We start from the raw sequence: 22,833 nt of genomic DNA, 5'->3' as shown, positions 1-22,833 counted from the left end.
CTCACTAGGCCTGCCTTGAGCATCTGAGGCCTCAGAGCCCACCCCCAGCGACACACCTACTCCAACAAGACCATACCTCTTAATAGTGGCAATCCCTGTAGGCCTTTGGGAGCCATTTTTATTCAAACCACCACAGGGCTGAGAGCTTAGATCTTTCTTCCCTGGGTTTGGGGCATAGGGTTTTGAAGAGTGTTGTGTGGACTAGATGGGACATGCTTGGAAGCAGAGGGACCAGTGAAGACCAGTGTTTATGTCTCACCTCGGAAGAAAATGAAGCTGAAGGAAGCCAGTGGCTAAGCCGATGTGGGGATGCGAAGCAGCTAGGAGAGAGCAGGTTACAGGTGTCAGGGGTGGCAGTGGGCAAGGTCCACATGAGGCAGTTGGGGAAACTGAAACTCACACACAGGAAGTCTGATTGCAGAGTCTGTGTGCTCACATATCATTATTAAGCTTGACTGGCCTCTCTTACTCCTCAGTGTACAGATCTCTATGCACTTTTGACTGGAACTTGTGCTCCTGTTATTTGGTCATTGTTATATTATACCATCTGTTTAGATTCCCGTTATCTCTCTGCCTATTGTCTGTCGTCTATCAAATCCACCTCTCAGGTCTATCATCTGCCTGTCAAATCTATCATCCATCTTCTGTCACCTATCAGAACTGCTGTCTATGTAGTCCCACACACATGTGCATGCAGGCAACGTGTATTAGACCTAGTGGATTGTTTTTAAAAAGAAAGAGGCCAGGCATGGTGGGGCATGCCTTTAATTCCAGTAATCAGGAGGCAGAGACTGGTGGATCTATGTGAGTTACACCAGCCAGAGCTACACAGGGAAATCTTGTCTCAAGAAGAAAAAAAAAATTAATTTAATACAAAAAGAAAGGTAAAAGAAGACGTGAAGTTGCGAAGGGGATGTGGGACAGGAGTCCAAGAGGAGTTGGGAGTGAATACAATCAAAATACATTGCATACATGTATGGAATTCTCAAAGGATAAGTTAAAAGTCATTTAAAAGATTGCCATCTATCACCTATCATTCGTCTGTCACCAACCTATCAGCTCTCATATCTACCATCTATTTATCCTTCAAACCTATTAGCATCTATCAAACCCCTCATCTGCCTTCGGTCATCGCTCTGTGTCACTTGCGTGTTACCTGCAGTTGGCCAAGACTAAGCAGACCTCACTGGTCGTATTGCTTTTCTCCACACCATCACTCTGCTATTATTTCACCTGCTCCGCCAATGACAAGATGAGTCTCTGCATAATTTACATCTAGAAGGGTGAGCAGGCCAACACTCCTGAATCCCTCCAGTTTGAGAATGTTCCCATGCCCTGGGCAGTTGCAAAGAGAATTCTTGAGGTCACAGGGTTTCCAGGAGGCCCTTTCTCCAGCATCCAGTTAGTTTCTACCTTCCGATGCACAGACAGCTGAGCCTGCCTTGTCTCTCTGCTCACAGTCTCACCTTTCCCGATATAACACATGTAGGTTGTTTTCTGGAGTCCTTGAACTCAAAGCTTTGTTCAGATGCTCCAGTGAGGTTGTGTATGCTCATCTTAATGGCTAGGCTGATTCTCACCTGCATTGCAAGCTTGGTCTCTCCCTGCGAAGAAGTGTCCTTCCGGCTGCTGAGTTGCCCCTGTGTCTATGGTGCTCTATGCCTGCCTCAAGTCCCACACCAACTTCCTGAGTCTACTTTGGCCCCCACTTAAGAGTTTTGTTCTTCATATTAATTTCTTGATCTGATCTTCTATTCATGGCTACCACTTACTTTTTTTTTTTTTTCAAATGTGACAAGTGTGCTTTTCATCTCAACTTAGTCCTCACTGATAAAGTTGGTGTCTTTCTGCACATCTTCTAGACTCCCAGACCACTTTAGGTTTTCCTGGCTCTTTTATAAAGCAAGTAAGTGCAGATGTTTGCTCTCACCTTTTTCACATGTTTCTGATTTCCATGTGACTGGCCATAGACCTGTTACTGTAGGGTGGTCCATTCTGAGAGCTGGGAATTGTTCTAGCATCCATTGCATAGGTTCTGTAAAGACAGAAGCAGCCTTGACAATCACAGAAGAGGAGTGTTTGGCTTTGTTGCGGTCTTAGGAACACCAGAACAAAGGTTCACTTGTCTCTTTCCAGGGCTGTAGCAGGAATGGCAGGTTATAAGTCACAAATAGCCCCAGGTGGAATCTTACAAATCTTCAGCCATGCAGCTTCCTAGGAACTCAGGCTCTTCTGAGACTTGTCCCGCTGCTGGGCTCATCTCAAGCCAAGCTTACTCTGAGCTTTTGACTGCTCTGGTGTAAACGTTCCACTCCTCAGCAGGCAGACACAGGACTAGGGCTTCATTGTTTCATTCCTTAATGTCATCTGGCCTGATGCGAGCATCCTAGAGTCGCCTGACCCTTGCTCACTTTCCCCACTTTCCGGCACTGAGATATACTTCTTTCTATGGCACCTTTCATTGTAATTTGGGAGGGACAAGTAGGTACACCCATAAGCTTTGCTTTGCCAAATGGAAGATGCACTTTTAGGTTTACCAGGCAATATATACTGAAATACAAGATACCCACAGGTCAACTTTTTTTTTCTCAAACTATCTGCCAAGATAAACGTCCCTAGACCACAACAAAAGGATTCCATGCAATCCATTGGGAACCTTCACACTGCATCTCTCTCCTGGCAAATGGTACTCATTGACACAGCAAAGCGCCCGTCTCTGAGACGCCTGCAGTGATGAAACCTCTTTATCTTTATTGAGACTGTTTCCCAAATGTGTTTTTGCAAAAAATACATTTTTCCTAAAGTTTACAAATGTTCCTCTGGGAAGGCTTTGGCAGTGTGCTGTGAGCAAGTGCCCCGGGATGCCTGCAGCCAGAAGACAGTTGTCCCCTCCCCCGCCTTTTGTTTTATAAAATGTAAAAATATGTCTTAATTTGCATGAGGAAGTGGGAGGCCAAGGACAACCTCTTTCCAGAGGGACTGAGAGAAACAGCCCCACTTTCCACGTGTCTACGCCGGGTTCCTGTAATCTTTGGTGAGGAATGAAGAAGCCTCCCTGAGCAGTGCTGACTTCCCTTCCCAACAGCAGTTTTCTGCTTCGGCTCATTTATGTTGTTTATATTCCCCAGATTGGTTGTAGCTGGTGGGAGGGAAGGCGTGTTCCAAGGAGGGCGATGTCGTTTAATATGGGGCGACATGAGCTTGTGGCACTGATTACGGGAAATCACTAAAATCTGCTAGAACACTTTGTACTTCCTGCCAGGATGCCCTCCCTCCTGCCTTCTCTTCACCTTCTCTGGCACCCAGAGGTGGCCCCGTGGTCCTCCTCCAGGCAGGGCTCTGCTCCCCATGACACTGTTAAGCACTTGGCATTGGAATGAGCTGGGTGTGTTTTCCCCCATCAACCTGGTGAACTCTGAAGAGTAAGAACAGGTGCTGCTTCCCCTGCAGCAGTGTCAGGCTCCTTCTTAGTGCCTGCGCCTACAGAATGTCACTAACCACAGCCCCAGAGCCTGGGGCAGCATCACAAGCCAGCGCCTCCCGTCCTGAAGAAGCAGGATCTTAGATCCTTCCCAAGCATCGTTGAGCCCTGCATCTAGGCAGAGATCAGTACAGGGAGAGCTGACTCAGATCCCAGGATGACCCATACCTCCTCTGCCAGTGCCGCAGGTGGCATAGCTGATGGGGTCCTGGCTGCATAAGAAAGCAGGCTGGCTGCATAATCCACAGGGAGCTAACCAGTGAGCAGCACTCCTCCAGGGCCTCTGCTTCAGTTCCTTACTCTAGGTTCCTGCCTTGGTTTCCCCTGATGCTGGATGCTGATCTGTAAGCCAAAACGATCCTTTCCTCCCCACATTGCTTTTGATCATGCTGTTTATCACAACAGAAGCAAATGAGGACACTAGGTGTCTCAGTTAGAGGGTCTGTTGCTGTGAAGAGACTCTGTGCCCATGGCAACTCTTATAAAGGAAATGTTCGACTGGAGGCTGGCTGGAGTAGAGTTCAGCAGCTTAGTCCGTTATGGTCATGGTGGGTGCAGAAGAGGTAGCTCAGAGTTCTGCATCTGAACCTCCAGGCAACAGAAGAAGTGACACTGGGCCTGGCTTGTGCACTGAAACCCCAGAGTTCACTCCTAGTGACACACTTCCTCTAACAGGGCCACACCTTCAGTAGTGCCACTCCCTATGAGCCTATGAAGCCATCTTCATTCAAACCACCACACTAGGTATGTTGAGTCTCTGTGCCATGCACAATGCTCATGCTTCATATACATTTCCCCCACCAAATGCCTACAGAGGCGCTGTAGAATAAGGGTATCATGTCACATGATAAGGGTGACTCATTGGTTTTTGAACTTCAGAGGGCCACAGGCTTTTGTCATCAATGTTGGAGTTGGAAGTCTTGATTCAGGATAGTCCTGGTTACCCCAGAGCTAAAGTCCATTATTAATGACCATTAATGACATTGCACATAGGGACATCTTCCTTCCAACTATGTAGTACCAAACCCAATAGCCATTTTCCTTGAAGAATCTTTTCCTGGAGCCAGTTTTGCCCTTCAATAGGTTGTTCATTAGGCCCCCTGAGAGGCTGTCTATGTCTCTAACATCCAAAGAGAATCTTTTCACCATTGTTTTAAAAATGGATGTTTGTGCCTTTACAAAGGAAGAACAACTCTCAAGGCTCATCTAATGAAGTCTGATAAATATCTCCAGTGGATGCAGTTGCTAACTCTGTGTGCTCAGACTGTGTATCACATTCCAGAAGGTCATTGTAAGTGACCAGAGGCTGCAGGAAGAGGCAGGAAGATACCTGCAGCAAAAAAAAAATAAAAAAATCATCGCATCTCCTTCCAGGAAGCTCTGGTCTCCCTGTCACACACTCCTCACAGTCGCCTTCTTCTGATGAGCAGGACACCATCAGATCTTGAGAAGCTATCACAGGAGCAAACACTAGCATCATTTTCATAAATGGCACTGAGGGAGGCGGTGTGAATTGCTAACCCACAAAAGTTTTGATATTAAAAATAAGAACATTCGGACATAGTCAAAGCCAAGATGCACATGGCTGTATGGTAGCTGTCTAAAGCCAGGGCAAGAGGAGAGATTGGGAAGTGGATGTTGGGAAGTGTTTGAAAGGAAAAGAGACTTTTGTGCCTCAGACATTAGATAGTTGTCTTAAAGCAGCCCCAGAATAGGAGAGCTGGAAAGTAGGTTGCTGGAGAAACGAGGGCCCATTGTTGGGGCCAGCTGTCACGATGAAGGAGGTACCATGGAACAGGAGATATCACAGAACCTGCAGGTCAGCTGGCAAGGTCAGGGCCTTTCAGTAGGAAGATCATCATTCCCCGGGTGGAGCAGAAGGAGGTAGTTCCAGCTCCAGCATCATTGGTTTGGGAGAGGGGAGCAGGGCAGTGGAGGCCAGTCCCGCTGGACATTGAAAGTACATGCCATGGTGGTGAGAGGGGACAATGGAACAGGACGTGGGGCCACAGTAAGAGAGCAGATGACCAGAGCCTCATGTCCAAGGACAAGGAGTACCAGTGGACCACGAGCATCTAAGCAGAGCATGGTGATGGGAGCTCTGATAATCCTCTTAGGCAGGTGGCTGACCAGTGAGGGGAGAAGCTAGTGAAACTCACTGCGCTCCTATGAGCATCCCATCAACAGTAGCAGAAACCCCTCTCAGCTTTCCCTGAGAGAGCTACCACCAAAGTACCCTGCAGAAGGAGCTTAAGCACTGTGACCTGTCCTTTTCCCACCTCCTAACAGCCCTGGGAAGTTTTCATCATCCTATAAGCTGCACCAGTCTGATATTTGGCATAAACTCAGAAGAGATGTGACGTTATCAATGAAATGTTCTTTTGTAGTGAAATTCCGTGTCCTTTTGGGGCACACAAACATTGTGGATGTTTCCCTCTGAAGTGCTTGTTCGTGGCGTGCACTCTTTTTTTCCTCTGGGATGATTTGTGCCTTTCCTGTGTTCTTCTAGGAGACCTTGGTACCGTTGCATCCTGATCACTAGGTGCACTGCTAACATTTCCTTCTAGCCTGAGTTTGCCTTTGACTCTCCTTCATGCTGTTTTCCAGCCCACAGAATGTTTTGTCTGCTTAGATGCAAAACTGCACCTCTGCTTTTCCTCTTTAGGTCACGCAGAGCTTGCAACTCAGATGTCCTCCCTTGGGCCTCAAGTATAAAGAGTTTTAATGGCCTGGCCTTGAGGATGCTGTGCTGTTGAATTTTTGTTTTGTTTTGTTTTGTTTTGTTTTGTTTTTCAGCTCTCTTTTTTTTTCTCCTAAGAATTCTCTGGTGGCTGATCCTTCATCTCTTTGCTTGTATTACTTTTCTGCTGACCTGATCCAATCACAAACCGTCATTCCATCTTGTATGGTCTATAAAGGTAAACTGCAAAGCCTGCCAGTATATTGTACAATCAAGAGAGGCAAAGCAGTGTCTGTTGGCATAAGACTGAAAGGCCTAGGCTCCAGTGAGGGCCCATGGGATGTCTGCTGGGCCTGTAAACAGACGTGTTCTCCTTAGCTGAGACTGCGGGCCTGCCATTCCCGGTGGAGAGGCCTTCCATCTACAGGGGTGCATAAAGTATTCAGCTGCTGGCTTAGAAGATGAAATGTATCTACCCCAGACCCCTCACTGTATTATATTCTCCCTCCCCTTCCCCCCTCCCCCGAGCTCTGTGCCACCTGCAGCCACAGGAGCCTGTCCTCCCATCTCTGCTGATCTCGCCATGTATGTATATTCATCTGATTCTGATGAACCCAAGGAGCTCTGCCTTATCTGTCAGCAACAACCTTTCCCCAGCCATTGCGTTTCCCTTGACCTGGACCCTCTGCATTTGGACTTATAACAATTTTACATCTGTTTGTAACACAAAACAAAGAAACAAACAAACAAACAAAGAAAAGCAGTGCCAAGCATGGAAACCCTTTGAATTATTAGTCAGGGAAATCCAAAAGAATTCCAAAATGGTATAGGCTATTGGCCTTGCTTGCGCCCAGGATATGACGCTAAGAACTTCTTGCAGAAGACTCAGGACTTGGAGGAATCGAGCTGGAAGTGATCTGAAAGCCTCCTCTGAGAAGTATTTTAAAGTCCTACAAACTGTAACTATGACTGTCACAAGAAGATACAACCTATATCCAAAGATGCAGTTGTGGTACTTGCATTTTGGGAGTGACCAACAGCCACTTAGGTGGACATAAGGCCCATTCAATAGCAGGGAATTCATGCCTGGTCCTTTAAATCTAGCCAGCTACATGGGCCTGATGGAGCCATGGGCCCTAGAGGAGAACGCACTACTGCCATGTTGCTAAACAATAGAATTCTCAACTTCATTCTAAATATCTATCTTTATATTCCCAGGTAAATGTGTCTCCAGCCCTTCATCGATGAAATGTTTTGCTTGGCTTTGCTTTGTTTTTGCAGCAGACAGAGACCATCACAGAAATCTACAACTTGTCGAAGTGCAGAAAACAATTGAGTATGGGGTGTTCATCTCCAATTGCTACATCTATAACCTGTCTCCGATACCTAAGGCTCAAGGAGCATTGCAGAAAAGGGGAGGGGGGGGGAAGAGATGATAAGAACCAGGATATCTGCTATGCAATAGTGCCTTCTGTCTATGACAGGGAGTTGCACTCTTGAAATCTTTTTTCCCCAATGAGTACTTTATTAAGCCCACACGAGGTAAGGGTAGAGCTCAGAAATACTTGTCCTGGCAATGAATGATATACAACAGTCCTCACCCAGGACAACATCCTCATTGGCTTCTCTGCTAGGAGCATCTCAGACTTACATCATTTTTATAATTACCCAGTATCCAGAAGGGTAGTGATAAGCTAGTTCCAAAGTTTAAGTCTTCTCAGAAAGTGGGAGAAAGTGCAGGGATGGCCTCATCTAGTGGAAACTGCTTTGTTTTCATTTTACACCCACCAAATATTGACAATATGATCACCTAAACAAGACAGGCACAATGGCAATGCCAGATGACATCCCAACGTGAATGAGGGAATAATTTTAACAGTTGTAAAAGTACAGGTATATAGAAGTATTTTGAACATTTCTGAAAATAAAAACAGGATTAAATACATGCTTAAAACCTTTGCCTAGGGCTGGAGAGATGGCTCCGTGGTTAAGAGCACTGCTCTTCCAGAGGTCCTGAGTTCAATTCCCAGCAACCACATGGTGGTTCATAACCATCTATAATGAAATCTGGTGCCCTCTTCTGCCCTGCAGGGTACATGCAAGCAAAACATTGTATACATAATAAATAAATAAATAAATAAATAAATAAATCTTTAAAAAAAAACCCTTTGCCTATGCTTGGGGAGGATGAACTTCAAAGACTGTCAGTTCTCCTGAGGGTAAATTATAAATTTAATCAAACCTATTAGCAATGCCATCAAACCATTTTATGAAGTTAGGTAAGTTGATACTAAGTTTCATGTGGAAAACTACATTAAATAGGAGCCAGGAAGGAGGGAAAGAATGAAAGAAGTAAGAAGGAGAGAGGAGGGCGGGGGAGGGAGACAGAAGGCCCTTCAGGGAAAGCGCTATCAGACAGTAGAACGCACAGTAGTATCTCTGGAACTCAGGTAGTATGGCACTGGGGCTGGGATGGATTACTGACTGGTAGAATGTAAAGCGAAGTCCAAATTAGACCCACACATGCATGGAGATTTATTACAAGATGAAAATAGCCTCTCAGACCACTGTGCTTTAAACAAATATCAGTGGGAAAGCTGAAGAGTCACATATTTAAAGACAAACATGAATATGTATCTCATCCCTTACACAAGAGTAATTGAGTGCTGAGACATCTCAATGTAAAAGTTGAGGCCAGGAAAGCACCAAAAGGAAACAAGGAGGAATCTTTTTTAATCTCTATGTAAGAAATGGCTTTCTAACTGTGGCTCAGACTTATTATTGTAATCAAAGCTAGAAGACAAAAGACCATGTAGGAGAACATATTTACAGCATCTCCCTCTACAGAGACAACCCTGTAAATGTGAGACCTAGCATGGCAGTGCAGAGCCATAATCCTATCTTTTGGGAAGTGAAGACCAGATAAGAAGTTCAAGGTCATCCTCAGCTACATCCCAAGTTGAAGGCCATCCTGGGATATAGGAAACCTGTCTCAAAAACAACATTGGGAGATGAGGTAACCAAAACCCCAACAGAACAATGAGGAAGAACATGAATGGACAATTCATTAAAACTCAAACCTGTACAAGCAGTTCCAAACATAAAGAGATGTTCAGATACATCTACAATTACAGAAATGCAAACTAAGACATCTATTCTTACCTGTCACACTGACAAACTGGCACATTTTGTGGGCCAAGAACACACAGAAACAGACTTTCAGACATCAGTGGCTGGAATGCAAACTGGTGCAGTCCTTCTGGAAAGAGTTTAACAAAGCTTTATTTGACCCAGCAATCCCACTTCTAGAGACCTGCCACCCTCCAGGTACAACTCCAGCGATTTAAAAAAAAAAAAATGCATGCGTGCTAGAATGCCCGTTGCTTCTAACTGCACAGCACCGAAAAGACCTCACCATTCACCCCTGAAGGAAGGTTAGATAAACACGGCGCCATCAGCACAACTGTGTATGGTGTAGTCATGAAAAGAAACTGGGGAAGAACTAGTTCTGTCAACAAATCTGGAGGGTTTCCAAGATGTACCATGCGTGTCTGCATTTATGTATGTTTATGTATATACAGGAACATGTTTGTACACATGTATGTAAGTACATGTGGAGGCCAAAAGGCCATTTCAGGTGTTGTTCTCTGGGTGTCATTCACTTTGTTTGTTTGTTTGTTTGTTTGTTTATGACAGAGTCATTCAGTGGCCTAGAACTCACCAAGTAATCTAAGCTGGCTAGATAGGTAGCAAGCCCCAAGGATCTGTTTATCTTTGCTTCTTTGCTGGGATTACAAGTGTGCACCAACAGACATGGTGGTTCATGACTTTAATCTCAACACTCAGGAAGCAGAGACAGAAGCATCTCTGTAAATTTGAGGCCAGTCTGGTTTACATAGCAAGGTCCAGGACAGCCAAGGCTGCATAGTGAGGCCTTGCCACAAACAAACAAACAAAAAAAACCAACAACAACAGAAAACAACAACAAGTTGTGCACCAGCTCTGATGGTCTTTGATTCTCTGTCAACAGAAAAGTGAATTGTTTGCATGATCAACAAGACCTATCTAGGCTTCTGACTGGTGTTTCGCTCAGTGAAATTGTGCATATGTAGAGATGAGTGACTTTCATCTTACTCTCCTTCACTGCCTCTGTGTCATCCACGGATGCAGATGGTGATGTACCATGAAATCACAGCACCGAAAATACCTCATCACTCACACTGTCAGGCAGAGAGGAACAGGAAGCAGTGTGGGGCTGCTGAGTCGCTGGCTAGCTTCCCAGCGCTGAGTGGCAGCATTGGATCTGTATTTTCAGTTGCATGAATGAAGTGGTGGGTGTTCTCCCCACTTAGCCAGTAACTTCGGGTGTGTTGATGATGCTGGCATATCTCATTTCAGGAATGACCATACCCGAAGAAGACGCTGATGTAGGACAAGGCAGTAAATATTGCCTTGTGGCAATCGGGAGGCTCCAGGTAAGCAAAAAAAAAAAAAGCCTTTCTCTTTAATCTTCGATGAGGGCTTGTTACTACTAGACAGGACAAGAGACTGAGTTTGAATGCCCCTTCATTTGGAACTCCTGTGTGCTCAGTATTTGTGGGGTTATGTGTCTCACTCTGGGTCAAGAATAAGGCTAAGCCTGAATCAAAAAAAAAAAAAAAAAAGGTACCATGAGGGATACACCACGGAGACCTTTCTGTGCTGAGGGTTAATGGACCTCTCTCCCACCCACAGCAGTTAGTTCTTCTGGAAGTTACATCCATACTAACCACCGTTAACGTCTCCCAAGGGCCTTGTGGAATAAAGTCCAAACTCACCGTTCCACCCTGCTCTCCTTGTCTCCTTCCCATCTCACCACATCCTCTTACTAATCCACACCATCCCCTTCTTATGAGGCCACCACGTGGCTCCCCACCTCTGTGGGTATTTTCAAGCTGTTTCTTCTACCTTCTGTTTCTTAGTTGCCCTTCTGCTTTCAGAATTCCTTCTCTGTACTTCCTACATCCCTGTGTGCTTTCTTCATCCCTGAAGACCTAACGAAATGACTGCCGGTCCCCTTAGTTAACACTGTCGCTCGCTACTGTGTTCTCTCATAACACAGTAGCATTTCACCCCCACACACTGTTTGCTGGGGGTAACCGAGGGCATGCTTGTGCCTTACTGGGTCCTCTGGTTTAGGGATCCTGTCTTGTTAAAATTTAATTTACTTGAGGCTGGAGAGATGGCTCTGTGTTAAGAGAATCGAATGCTATTCCAGAGGACCCAGGTTCAAGTCCCAGCACCTACATGGCAGCTCACAACTGCCTGCAACTCCAGTCCCAAGCACACAAGTGATATACAAACATATATGCAGGCAAAACACTCATACACACGTAAGTAAATAAATGAAGCTTTAAATGTTTTAATTTATTTGATATCTGATATACAGTAGCCACTCAGTCTGTTGGCTCATTCATTCTTCCACTGGCATTTAGGGTGTTTTCCACATTGACAACAGGAGGCACAGCTGACAGACTCCAGAAGGCTCACAGTACACGTCCTTGGCTCCTTCTAAGTCTGACCATTTTCAAACAAACAAATAAAGTAATTTCATTCACATAAAACAAACATTGGATCTTCTTCACTGGTGTGTGAAATAAGAGTCCTCGGGTGACTTCAGTCCGGAAATACATACTTTTCAAGTCTCTACACCGGTTGCAGAGGAGAACATGAGAGAGAGGGAGAAGGGAACGTCTGCTGCCATCAACCATTTGCCAGCAGAGGGGCCAATATCTCTTTTGCCATCACAAGTGCCCCATGGCATTAGAACTTGTTGTAAGTGTTCATTATTCCCACTAACTAACAAGGAAGCAAATGCTGAGAAAGAAAGTGGCCAAGCATGAATCAAATCCCTCACCCTCACTCTTCCAGTGACACAGAAAGATGTGTGGACTTGAGCTGTGTGGGTTCTTGCCGTGTCCCTAACTGCGTCTTTATCAACCCTCCATCCAGGTGACCAGCTCTCCCGTGTGCATGGACATGAGCGGCATGTCAGTGCCCACAGAGTTCCTGTCCCGCCATAACTCTGACGGGATCATCACATTTGTGGACCCAAGATGCATCAGTGTGATTGGCTACCAGCCCCAGGTCAGTGGCTAGCCCTAAGCTCCTGATAGCTAGTGAAAGGCATAACTTCACTCAAAATGTGTGTCTCTTTACTTGTTCAAGGTTCAGCACGATGACATCAGGGAGGAATGACATAAGAGTCCAGATTCCCTGCTTAGTGATGCTGACATCCTTCACAAGCCCAGCTGTTCATTGGAAGGCAACACTGCTTTCAGTGTCCTAGCCTCTCTGTTGATCCAGCTGAGTTTTCACAAAGGATGGAGAGTTAACATCAGTTTATCTTAATTACAAAGCTTGTCTGTGTCTGATGTCTGTCAAGATACCCAAGGGATGTTGCCTTGTCCTTTGGGGCGTATCTTCAAGATCCTTTCTACAAATCACTGACGTGAGAAACACAGAAAGACATGAGCCACCCAGGTGAAGCAAGGAACCACACCACATGTAGTGCAGAAGCATGAGCCATATCCTAAGCCTAAGGACCTCCACCTGAGGAGACACTTAGGGGACAAGTGTCCTAAGCCTAAGTACCTCCACCAGAGGAGACACTTAGGGGACAAGTGTGGGGAGTATGGAAATGTTATCGAATGAGTATTGATTTCTTAGATGAATCGTGTTTTGGGTTTGTAGTGTGATGAGACATTATTATATTAATGCTAAAAGACTTTATGGAAAAGTGTTACAGGATCTGCAACTTATTGTCAAGAGATCACACACACAATTTCTTGTTTGCATTTGTGTGTAGACATCTATAAAGAAAAAAATAAAATATCAGTAACCTATTGACAATTGAATCAATGCAATGGATATGCAGGTGTTTATATATATATATATATATCCTTTTACCTTTTCTATAGAGTTTTTTAAAAATAGAAATCATTAAAAGAAAAAAGAAAGGCATGGCTCTTTGTTCTAAGGAACAGACTTTGGGAAGCTTTGGGATGTGAGCTATCGTAATTGCATGTGTGTTTTTATTTTACTTACTTTAACTTTTTGTTCATGCTGGAATCCGCCCTGTGTGTAGACTTTAGAGCTAGTAACAGTCCAAAGCAGAACTATTAGAGCCTTTCTATAATTCTGAAGCTAGATTCATGCAAACTGTGACCTCTCAGATAGAATAAGGTGAAAGTTGGTGACCACTGACAGCAGTGCATTTCTGGACAGACCCATGCATCCGGCAGCAGCTCCCCTGAGGGTCTGTGCACTCCTGGGGCATAGGAACTGCCCTTTGCTGCTGAGTCAGCTCACTTCAAGCACCGTGTGCGGATGCTCTCCTCTTCTGCTATTAAAGACACTTCCCCAGTGCATGCTCAAAATTGCCCTTTGATTTTTTTTTTATTCTGTTCCTATTCACTGTTAAACACACACACAAGTTCTAAATGAAGGCTGGATCTTTCAGACAACACTCGGACTAATGAAAGTCAATAATGAGCAGGCTTGAGGCAAGCACAGTTATTATAGCCTCATTCAGCCACTGGTTTCCATACTTAAACAGTTTTAGTTTTCGTAGGCAGCGTGGCTGTCCTTGAGCTTTCTCTGGATGTTTTTTTAAAAATATGTTGATTGCAGTTTGCCTCTCCAAGGCAAACAGAAATAAAGTTGTGTTGTGAAGCTGCTGATCTGGCGCCCAAGTAAAATTAGAAATAAGTGAGGACTGAGCCAGGGGAATTTAGAATGGATGCAAGGAAACCAACTAACTCCTCAGCAGACAGGAGGAGGAAGACCATTTTATGTTTAAGACTAAGGTGGAGACACCTTTGTCTCAGGGTAGGGGTAAGAGCTAGAGACTGGACTTGGGGTCATTTAAGCTCTCTGTCCCTTTTAGGACCTTCTGGGAAAGGATATTTTGGAATTCTGCCACCCTGAGGATCAGAGCCACCTACGGGAGAGCTTCCAGCAGGTATTGCTCATGGCCGTTTCTGCTGCCGCTGAGTGAGGTACCTGGGGGGATGGCTAGAGGCCTACTGTGAGCCATCAAGCTGGGATGGCTAGAGAGATGAAGGCCTACTGTGAGCCACCAAGCTGGAGCGCTGTACCATGGTGTTAGCCAGCCATTCTGGGTAAGATTTCAAGCATGAGGGTAAGATACATGAGGAAGTCATTGCTATGTGGCAGAAGTGGAGGACAGGCTCTGAATAGTCTCCCCAAGCACCAAGGCTATAGAGGGTGGCTTGAGAGAAGAGCCAGCTCCCAGGGCAGGGATCAACCGACGTGAATTGTGAAGGGAGAAAACAAAAGAAATGAGAGAACATACTAGAGAGAGTGGCCAGTGCCAGACATACTGATGTGGCCAACTAGAAAGATCTTCGACAACTCCTAGGCCTGTCAAGGAGGAACTGGCTGGCAACGAGACCAGACAGGCCAGATCTAAAGCCCCTTGTGCCATGCTGTAGGGCCTCAGTTCTCTCCTAGGCCACATAAAGGTAAGTTGCAATTCCATTGAGTATAAGCAGAACAGTGCTTTGAAGAGCCATTTGGGAAGCCCAGATATGCAAATAAAAGAAAACAAGGATAAGTCAGAAGACCGTTAAAGTGAGCGATGGGTCCCAGAGCCTTATAGGGAATTGGACATGGGAGGCAACTTAAAGACAGCATCGCTCAGACAGGCATAGTGAGGGAGAGGCAGCCCGGCAGCATGGCCACCACAATAGTGGCACTCTGTACAACATTTCTACTTACTGAGCACATACTCTGGCAGGCACCCATAGCATGGGTCACAGGAGGAAGATCTGCTGGTTCCTAGAGTTGGGGCAGGGAACAGGGGAGGCTCACTGAAGCAAAGGGCCAGAGTATCACATTTGGGTGAGGTGGAGCTGATTGAGAATGAGGCCTGGCGGCTCCTGAGTCGTCCTGGGAGGACGGGAGAACTCTTTCCACCAGACTCTGACATACTCCAGGAAAAGGGGGAAATGGACATAAGGAAAGAGACCCGTGGATCACTTTTCAAGAGGAGCAATCTGTTGTCATCCATTGGCATATGGGCTTAGTTTAGCATTTGCTTTGTAAGGGCCTCAGGCCCAGCCAGCGGAAGGCTTCCCCTTCTGCAGAGACCTTGCCTTCTAGCTTCATATCCACGTGGGCAGCACTGTGGGGGCCCCCTTCCTCCTTGTTCTCACTTCCGGTCTTCCGGTGGCACTCTTCCCAGTTTCCTTCCTGCTCCTGGTTTCCCTTCCACTTCCTAGCCCCTGTTTGGTTTGCTTCCTTACATGCTTCTGCAGCAGTGATGAGCGGGCCCGACACCAGCACTGGATGCCCCATGGCCTCTTGTCTTCTGGCCTCATGCTTGCCTTCTTCCAGGCAGCTCTTTACCTCTCCAGTTGAGGACCCAGGGTTCTCCAGACCCAGCATGCTGTGTCTTCCTCACGCTAACTCCCAGCCAGTTGCTCGGGTCAAAGGTCATAATCTCTTAGGCACTGACCACATGACGGGCACTCCTGGACCACCTTCACAAGAATGATGTACCCCACCCCACCCCCATCTGACTGTCGCAGGTGTGTCCCTTGCTGTGTCTCGGCCTCTGTCATTCCACTCCAAGTCTTTGTAAAAATACAAACTAGATTTAGTCGCTTTTTTTTTTTTCATTAAAACTTGCCAACAATGGTCCATGTACCCAGAGTTTAATGCAAGTTTCTTCCCATAGCTTCTGGCTCCATGTAAGCCTGGTCCCATTCCATCCTCCATTGGACAGTACTCCTCAGTCACGTTGGCCTTCTCTCGGGTTTTTGTTTTTGTTTGGAGTTGGGGGGGAGCTTCAAGATAGGAATTCTCTGTGTCGCCTTGGCTGTCCTGGGGGCTGTCTTTGTAGACCAGGCTGGTCTCAAACTCACAGCATCCACCTGCCCTTGCCTCCCTAAGTGCTGGGGTTAAAGATGTGTGGGCTGGAGAGATGGCTCAGAGGTTAAGAGCAACTGGCTGCTCTTCCAAAGGTCCTGAGTTCAATTCCTAGCAAACACATGGTAGGTCACAACAACCTATAATGAGATCTTCTGGTGTGCAGGTGTACATGCAGGCAAAACACAGTATACATAATAAATCTTAAAAAAAAAAAAAAAAAAAAGATGTGTGCCGCCATACCTGGCTTCTCTGTTTCCCATCCTTTCACTGTGACTGAGCCGTTCCCTGGCTGGAATACAATCATCTGTGCTTCATGACTAATCCTTTTCAAACCACCAGATCTGACCAGTGACTAAAAAAGAGGTCCCATCCTCCTCTGCCCCTTGTTTCTCCTTTACCATATGCCATTTCCTTTGTTCACTTCCTCTTTTTTTGGTCTCCTTCACTGAAACCTGGCTTTACTGTGGGCAGGTACCCTGTCTGTACTTGCGCACACCACTCCATGAGGGTGGATTTTAACCAAGCTGCCTCAGTAGATCAGAACTTGCAGCAGGTGGCTCCCATTTGGGGAAGATGTGAAATCAGAATGGTAAGACTTTCCCAGGATGCTTTGTGCCACATTTGCTAAGTGTGTGTACATGAGGATAACTTTGCATAGGGCTCTGTTGGTTTTACCTTTCTGAGTGTATGGATGTGAATCTCTCCTGGGGATGAGCCTGTCATCCTGTTTCCAGTAACTATCCAGATTCTTCTTCTGGTGTGTTCCCATGGAATCCCCAACCCTACCTCATAAATACTGTCACCATGTTTTTCCTAGTAAGCTATGGGGTTAAGAAAGTTCTGGGTGTCATCCACCACCACAGCTATCATGACAGAGCATGTCTAAACAGAAAGGATGGGTGCAGGGTAGGAGCCGACCTGACGTTTCTCGCTTCCATTTGACTTCTTGGCAAACCGACTGAGAAAGGGGTTCTGGGAGTAGACACATTCCTGGCCCCCTGGGAAGCTACACTGACACCACACTCAACTCAGAACTTGTGTGTGTTCTGTGGGCTTCCTGTCTGGGAAGCTCAGTGCTTTTGTTTAAAACAAGAGCTCAAGGGCTGACTCAGCTTTCTCAAGAACAAACCACTTCCCTTTATCAACATTGGTCCCCCTTCGTTGCTGGTGGCCAGTGCCCAAAGAACACAAACTCTGGCCAAGTCTGGGTGTGCCTTGGGATTGTCTTTGTGGCTGTACAGTTGCTGCCCATGTGTCCTGGACCTGAGCCAGGGCTTCCCCCTCTACTGCCCCAGCCTTGGTTTCCCTTTCTTTAAGGGATAAGGTAGCCTGCCTCAGTATAAGTTATTGATGCTACATACTAGAGTGAGATGAGCTGTCCAATTCCTTTTTCTTTTCAAACCTGCCGAGTTCCTGTGGCATATGTAGTTTACATAGACAAATGTGACACAGAATAGAGTGGAGCCCAGGAGAAATGTGGGGGGGAGATGCTGAAGGTCCTAGTCTTGTTGTTATGACCCAGGGCAGGATGGGTGGCAGGTGGGGATGATGATGATGATGGTTGGTGGTCTTCAATAATGTTGATGATGGTGGTAATAGTGATAATAATGGTAATGACTACGATGATATTGATGGTCATGAATAGTAAGGGCTTTGACTGTGATAATTATGAGTAATTATGATGGCGATTTTGGTAGTGACAATGGTGGTAATTGTAATAATTGTGGTGATAATGGTGTTAGTAGTGATTGTCAAAGTGATGATGGTGGCAGTAATGGTGGTAATGCTAATAGTAATAATTAAGATGCTAATGACGGTAGGTATAGTAATTATTGTGTTGGTAATTGTGATGTCATGAGGGTAATAACAGTGATTGTGTGGTGATGGTAATTAGTGTGATGATGATGACGATGATTGTGATGGTGGTGGTTGCAATAGTGGTGACGGTGGTGACGGTGATAATGGTGACCGTGTCTGTGGTGGTTTGAGTAAGAACAGCCCCCATAGGCTCATAGATTTGAATGCTTGGTCTTTAGGCAGTAGCGCTGTTTGACAGGGATTAGGAGGCGCGACCATATTGGAGGAAGTATGTCACTGGAGGTGGGCTTTGGGATTTCCAATGCTCAAGCCAGGCCCAGGATCTCTCTCTATGCCTGCTGCCTACGGATCCAAAGCTAGAACTCTCCCATACCCTCCAGCGCCATATCTGCCTGCATGCCCCCATGTTCCATGCCATGATGATAATGAACTATACGTCTGACTATAAAGCAGCCCAATGAACTGTTTTCCTTTATAAGCTGCCAGGGTGGGAGTGTCTCTTCACAGCAATAGAACATTAAGACAGTAATTATGATGATCGTGAAGGCAATGGGAAATGCTGTAACAGTGCCGACGGTAGCAACGATGATGATGCCCGTGACAGCTGTTTTCATAAAGAGACAGGCTAAGCTAGGTTTAATGATCTTTGCAGTCTCTTGTCTTGCTAGCCCCACACGTGAGTGAAGCATAATGGGATGTGTCAACTCTCGACTTAGACCTGGATCATATTACCAGCCCCGCTTACATTCACAGTTCAACCCCCCCGTCACTTCTCGGCTCTCTGGCCTATACACAATTGTTGTGCTGTGCTTTCTGTGAGGAGGGCCAACAATGCCATTTGCCAGCATCATGCCTACCCACCAGCTGCTACCCCAACTTCATTCCCCTTCTGGACTCCTTCACTCAGGTCAGGACCTCAACAATAGGTCCCAACTCCCAGCCCTTCTGGTCGACCTCTGACATTTGGTTATGCGTTCCTGGCAGATTCTGTGGGCTATGGTTATTTGCATTTCTCTCCAGCCCCGATGGGTGACACGTATTTTAGAACAAAACATTCACCTTGACAATGGGGACTCTAAACTGCGTGTTAAGGTTGGTAAATCAAGGGCTCAGACCATGCATTTCCCTACCTGTGATTGCAAAGCCTTGATCGGTATCTTATCAGCTCCGAAGCTCGTGTTCCTCATGTGCGTTATACTGCTGAGGTGACTCCTGGGCTGAAGGGGCAGGGCTGACTCCAGCCCCCCATCCCCCCACCACCCCATTCTCTGTTCTCTACCCGCAGCCCCATAGCCCAGCTTTGTACACAGGTAGGGTCTGCTGCTGGCCTGTGAAACAGTGAAACTCTCACAACCTCTCAGTCCTTTCAGAAGACTCGCACATCCAGAACAAAGGTCATGAGCCTATATATACTGTAGGCACCAAGGGAGCTCTTCAACCTGCTGACCTGAGGGAATGTGACCTTGACTGAGGGAATGTGGCTTTGACTGAGGGAATGTGACCTTGACTGAGGGAATGTGGCCTTGACTGAGGGAATGTGGCCTTGACTGAGGGAATGTGGCCTTGACTGAGGAAATGTGGCCTTGACTGAGGGAATGTGGCCTTGACTGAGGGAATGTGACCTTGACTGACGGAATGTGGCCTTGACTGAGGGAATGTGGCTTTGACTGAGGGAATGTGGCTTTGACTGAGGGAATGTGGCTTTGACTGAGGGAATGTGGCCTTGACTGAGGAAATGTGGCCTTGACTGAGGGAATGTGGCCTTGACTGAGGAAATGTGGCCTTGACTGAGGGAATGTGGCTTTGGCTGAGGGAAAGTGGCCTTGACTGAGGGAATGTGGCCTTGACTGAGGGAATGTGGCCTTGACTGAGGAAATGTGGCCTTGACTGAGGGAATGTGGCTTTGGCTGAGGGAATGTGGCCTTGACTGAGGAAATGTGACCTTGACTGAGGGAATGTGACCTTGACTGAGGGAATGTGGCCTTGACTGAGGAAATGTGACCTTGACTGAGGAAATGTAGCCTTGACTGAGGAAATGTGGCCTTGACTGAGGGAATGTGGCCTTGACTGAGGGAATGTGGCCTTGACTGAGGAAATGTGGCCTTGACTGAGGGAATGTGGCTTTGGCTGAGGAAATGTGGCTTTGACTTCCGGTCCCTGTGAGAGATGAGGCAGGTCCCAGTGAGGGCACTGTTGGTGATTTGAGTAAGAATGGCCCCCGATACCCTAATACATTAGAATGCTTGGTCGTCAGGGAGTGGTACTATTTGAGAAGGTTTAGGAGGTGTGACTCTTTTGGAATGGATGTGGCCTTGTTGGAGAAAGTATGTCATTGGGGGGGGAGGGTTGGACTCTGAAATTTCAAAAGCCTAAGCCAAGCAGTCTCTCTCCCTCATCCTCTTCCTCCCCCTCTCCTTCTCCATCTCCCTCTCCATCTCCCTCCCCCTCTCCCTGGCTCCCCCAGCCCCTCTGTTGTGGATCAGGATACAGATCTCAACTACTTCTCTAGCCCCATGCCTGCTGGCTGTCATGCTGTCTGCCCTGGTGATGATAGACTAAGCCTCTGAAACTGTAAGCAAGTCCCTTACATGTCCCTTACCAAGTCCCATGGTATCTGTCCACAGCAATAGAACAGTGACTAAGACGGGGCCCAGGTGTCTACGGGGCAGCAACCTCTGAGTAGGCCAGACTCACCTCACAGCCACCAGGCAGCCTCCTTCTGTCTGCACCCTCTTCCAGCTTTCTGTCTGATTTTTTTCTTTTTTCTTTTTCTAACTTCCTTTCTTTATTCCTCTTTTTTTTTTTTTCAATCACTCGAATATTCCCTCAAGACGGTTCTATCTGATACTCTGAAGTGTGTTCTGCCTGGTTTCCCCAGGGTGCAGTATGGAAGAAGTCACCTTGCTGCTTCTGCTCCCGTCTGGGATGAGCAGGGATATGTAGCCCGGCTTGTGAGGTGTGCTGTAGGTGCTACTCTGCGCCAGACACTGGCCTGGGCTGTGTGAGGTGAGGCTCACCATACCCCCAGGCCGTGTACAGTATGGTAGAGACTGCAAACTACCACTGGGAAGCAGGCTGCAAATGCAATGATATTAGGAGTCAGACTATGCCTGCCTCTTGTCAATGATCAATCTACAGTCAAATGCAGGAAGACTGAAGACCTAACATTCTCAATATCTGAGGCTGTGCGTGCCTACAAAGAAGACATCTGCTTGCCTTATCTTGTCCTTGGGGACAACAATCACATCCAGGCTAGGTCTGTTAGGCATTCCTATAGCTTTTCCATCTCCCACTTCTTTCAGTGACACCAACACCTGGATGCGCCCAGCTGCCTGTGGGTGGGTATCTTTGCATATCTTTGTATTGTGTGAGTGAACAAAGGAAAAAAGCAAGCTGTCGTCAGAGAGATAAGCTTGTAATTTGGACATAAGATCACAGTTCTTGTCCTTCTTTGCCACTGGAGCTGTCTGGTCTTGGACAAATTAATTAATTTCCTTGCATCCTGGTAATGCCATCTGTAAATAGTGAAGCCACCTTTCCAGACCCCTGCTGGGCTACACCACAGGTGTCCATGAAAGTACACACCGGAAACCATACTGCAACATGAAAGTAGTGGCAGATCAATACATTACAAATAAATAATGCATGCAGACTTACCATTTTATTTTACCTCCTTCCTGAGAGTTTATTGAATCCATTTTACAATGTCAAACAGAGGTTAAAACTTGTATGTGAATTAAGTCCATCTAAAGAATAAATCCGTGATGCACAGCTCAGTGAGACAGTTTATTCTTAAGAGTACTCTCACTCGGCCCCAGAGCACCCTAATGCCCAAGCCAAAAATGAAAAACAAAACAAACAAACAAAAAAAAAACCAGCTCTTCGGGTGGTGGTGCTGCTCCGCGCTCAGCACTGTGTGCTTGTTGTGTGCTCGCCATCTGATTGGTAGCCACTAGATTAGAAACCTTGACTGTTACTGGTCTCTCACACGGGATGGCAGAGTAACCCAAGGGCAGTGTCCTCCCTGTCTCAGAGGGAAGCAGATGAAAGTATGAACTTAGCTGCTACCTGTCACACTTCCTCTACTAGCCCCACTTACTGCCATTTGGCAGCAGCTCCCCATTCTGAGGCCCGGCTGGCCTTTCCAGCAGCCGGCCACACTGCCTTGCTGTTCCCTCTTCCGCCTCCTGCTGACTTCCTTGTCCAAATGTTTTCGCAGGTGGTTAAGCTGAAGGGCCAAGTGCTGTCGGTCATGTATCGGTTCCGCACCAAGAACCGGGAGTGGCTGTTGATCCGTACCAGCAGCTTCACCTTCCAGAACCCTTACTCCGACGAGATCGAGTACGTCATCTGCACCAACACCAACGTCAAGTACGTGCACAGCCCCCTCTTCCGCTGACTAATCACATGAGTCTCATGTGAACTGCGTCGCGTGAGGCTCCCTTCTCCCGACAGGCTCTAGCTGCAGCCCGAAATCCCTACAGGGCGAAGGAGCGAGAAAGGGGAGACTCTGGGTTCCTGCTACTGTAGTGTACCCCCATTCCATGTTCAGGTCAGGATAACACAGTCTCCGTTCCAGTCTTTACCTCCTGACACTGAGCCAAGCAAGAAGAGCTCTGTCAGTGCCCGCCTGAATATCTTGTTTTGGTAGCCACTCTGCCAGGTCTCCTGCTCCTCCTGCTGAAGGTGGTGGGTAGAAGTGGACTCCGGCTTCTTGAAGCTCTGGTCAAGGTCAGGCACCCTGTTGTAGCAACACCGCCCAAGCCTGGAATCTCCCCCTTGCTGCTCCGAGCAAAGGACCCTTGCCTTTTGTGCACATTCCATATCCATGGAATTGGCCAGTTAGACCTGAGTTCCCATCCTAGTCCTGCCAGTTCCTGGTTTGGTGACCTCGAGTTAAGTCACTTCCTCTCTTACC

The 22,833-nt window shown here is 46.8% G+C and overlaps 1 protein-coding gene across 12 annotated transcripts in view; it reads left to right on the top strand.

The window, feature by feature from the left end:
• ARNT2 (aryl hydrocarbon receptor nuclear translocator 2) overlaps positions 1-22,833 on the top strand; it is a 157,526-nt gene that overhangs the window by 107,455 nt on the left and 27,238 nt on the right. For all 12 annotated transcript variants that reach the window (XR_014777477.1, XM_084773370.1, XM_084773369.1 and 9 more), the window contains 4 exons: positions 10,560-10,636; positions 12,153-12,287; positions 14,089-14,163; positions 22,135-22,286. Coding sequence is in view for 11 of the 12 variants with exons in the window: in XM_084773370.1 (XP_084629496.1) it covers positions 10,560-10,636; positions 12,153-12,287; positions 14,089-14,163; positions 22,135-22,286 (439 nt within the window). In the remaining variant the exon portion in view is untranslated. The remainder of the gene's footprint in view (positions 1-10,559; positions 10,637-12,152; positions 12,288-14,088; positions 14,164-22,134; positions 22,287-22,833) is intronic.

This window comes from Acomys minous (genome assembly GCF_964271855.1).
Source record: "Acomys minous genome assembly, chromosome: 2".
Taxonomy (NCBI): Eukaryota; Metazoa; Chordata; class Mammalia; order Rodentia; family Muridae; genus Acomys; species Acomys minous.
Note: the sequence above shows the minus strand (reverse complement) of the source record. Positions and strands in the feature narration are given on the sequence as shown.